General features: G+C 48.9%; 1 protein-coding gene across 1 annotated transcript; it reads right to left on the reverse strand.

The window, feature by feature from the left end:
• Positions 1–2228: 2228 nt before the first annotated feature.
• Positions 2229–2549, reverse strand: LOC100761180 (cytochrome c oxidase subunit 7A-related protein, mitochondrial-like). Its single transcript, XM_035441388.1, is given in 2 exon segments — positions 2229–2319; positions 2321–2549. Coding segments are annotated over 2 exon segments (300 nt in total). The 5' UTR covers positions 2530–2549.
• Between the last annotated feature and the right edge of the window lie 275 nt (positions 2550–2824).

Consider the following 2824-nt stretch of genomic DNA (forward strand, 5'->3'; position numbering starts at 1 on the left):
GCAGCGCAATAGCACCAAACCTGTTGGCAGAGATGTGGGTGAGCCAGACCCTCAGTTGTAAGCATGGGAGAGCTGTCTCCATTACTTGTATATCTTGAGGTAGTCTTGGCAGGAGAGAGATGCCACCCTCCACCCTCCACCAATGCCTGGAGCACATTAGAGAGTTGGCCCTGAGGTCATAAGAGTGGGAGAGCTGGCCCTGCCCCTCACCAGCTGCAGCACTAGGGAGTGGCCCCTACTACAGCAGTGACAACTGGCATTTATCAAGTCACCCACTAGATGTTGTTGGGGGGTTATTGACTGGATAACTGGTTGTTACTGCCTGTAACTTTCTTTGGTACCACTGCTATGCTTCCCTAATAAGAACAGCTGTGGGGTTCTTTCCACAGCCCTTTGGTGGTGGTTTTTACACTTATTGGGCACACATATAGCTGTGCATGGTCAGGAAGATGGTGTTTAAACTGTATGATTCTGACGAATGGAAATAATACTAGGATATTTTACATACTCAGATCGACACAGGATTCTCAGTCACAATGACAGCTTTTTACACAGACAGCTAAGTTTAGACTTCAGAGCAGATTCAAAACAGGCTGGTTGCCCCTAGAGACAAATATCTGGTTGCCCCTAGAGACAAATACAGGAGGTCAATTTCCCAGGTGTTGTTTCACTGATTCAAAGCCAGAAGCTTGCAGCAACTTTAGTTCGAATGTACTCCCTACCACCCAAGGTCCAGCTAATTAATTGTTATTGTTTAGTCTTGATTTCCAAAGTCATTTTCTGTCTGGGAAAGAGCTCTGCGCATGGGTTAATGTGACATTCCTAGCCTGAAAGAAACCACGTGACTTATCATGTGTTTTGAGAATGGGTCAGGCCCTGAAAATGTAACTTATAATTGTCCAGAGCTTGGCTGTGAGAGAAGCAGAGACGGCGAAGCAGAGACGGCGGCGGCAGCAGTGCAGAGCTAGGCGGCTGTGAGAGCCGCTGCAGAAGATGAAGGGTGAGCAGGTAGGTGCTGAGTAAGAGATGAAGAAGAAGAAGCCTGAGAGAAGTGGGGGGGGGGTGAATGGGTGAAAGAGTGAGTAAAGGGTGAGTGGATGACATAAAAGCCGTATGTGTGAGAGTGAATGAGAGCAGATGTGGGCATGAGAGTGGGTGTGTATGTGAAGAGGAATACATTAACAGTATGTAAAGAGATGCTGTAACTATGGGAATATGTAACTGGGCAGGAGATGTGTGCATGTAAAGAGAGGCTGTCAAGAAAGAGAGATTATTTAAACGGAGGTAAAAGAGACAATTAGCATCAGGAAAACGTGTGCTCGCTTGTTTTACCCCTCAGATTGAAAAGCGTAGCCCTAGCCGCCTTCGTGGACTTTCTTATTTCCCCTGGTGCTGACTGGGAATGGGACCCCCTAGAGTCAGCTACGGTCCATGATGGTGGAGAAAAGGCATAAGAGCAGGAACAACTGAGAGCTCACCTCTCAGATGGTAGCCACAGAGAGTACTGGGGATGGCAGAAGGTTTTTGAAACCTCAGAGCCTACCCCTGTGCCACGCTCCCCTCCCACAAAGCCACAACTCCTCAACCTTCCCAGACAGTTCCACCAGCTGGAGTGAGACCAAGTTTTGGACTATATGAACCTATGGGGGCCATTCTCATTCACACCACCACACCAACTTACAGACATGCACAAGGTCTAGGGAGACGACACACGGTCAAAGGCCCTGTCTGAGTTTCCTTTGCTCTGTGTGCTCCTAGGGGTCAGGACTGCAGAGGCCCCTGGCCATTCACATGCAGCACCCCCAATTTCATTTTATTGTGTTTGGTTTGAAGGTGCGTGCATGTGTGCGAGAAGCTAAGCTCCAGTGTTATCCTCTGAAATACATCCCATCTCTTCTGATACAGGGTCTCTCGTTGGCCTAGAGCTCTAGCTGGACTGGATGGTGGCCAAGGAGCCAAGCTCTCTCTCGCTAGAGAGCCCAGTGCTGGAACTATAAGAACAGCCCTCTATCTCTGACTTCAAAAATATTCTTTACAAAGTTTTTTGCTATTTACTGTTCATACATGCATGTGTGTTTTGATCAAACCCACCACTCTCCCACCCCCTCACCACCTTTCTCCCCCCAGCCTCATGTACTCTTTTTGTTTAACCCACTGTATCCAGGTTGGTGCAGCTGTCAATCCTCACCAGAGAAGCTTCTTCTTTCACCACCCCCCCCAAGGCTAATTCATTTATTTTTGGGTTGGGAAGCCATGTAGATGGCAATCAGGCAGTAGGATGGCCCTCCCACAGAGTCAGCACCTCATTTCAGGTGGATGGGCACACTGGAAGAATTTCTGAAGCTCTGGAACTTTGTTCTTCCCAGCATAGTCATATGCTGTCACACTGGGGGACAGCTTAGTCGGTGTGGCAAATATGATAGGCAGTACTTCTGTGGAAACCACTGGCTTTAACCCCCACAGACTATAGGCTTCCGAGGCCCAAGCTCCAGCCAACTTCTGCGTGAAGCCGCTAAACTTGTAGTACATGTTGCCTGAGCCCGGCTTCACACAGCCCGAGAAGCTTCTTCTAGAAGTAGGTGACAATTATTATGTCTGACATTTTCGTGTGGGTCCTGGAGAGTAACTCAGGTCCTCATGTTTGTGAGGCAGGCACTTTAATTAGTGAGCTCTATCCTACACCCCTACCTCGCCACCCCCCCACCCCATTTTGTTTCCTGCAAGCAGTAACCAGGCCTCGGGCTCACTCCCACCACAGAAGCAGTACTGCGTGTCTGTCATTTGCTGGCATACAAGGAGTATTGTGATGTGGACAGAGCCCCCC

The sequence above is a fragment of the Cricetulus griseus genome, chromosome 3, assembly GCF_003668045.3.
Source record: "Cricetulus griseus strain 17A/GY chromosome 3, alternate assembly CriGri-PICRH-1.0, whole genome shotgun sequence".
Lineage (NCBI taxonomy): Eukaryota > Metazoa > Chordata > Mammalia > Rodentia > Cricetidae > Cricetulus > Cricetulus griseus.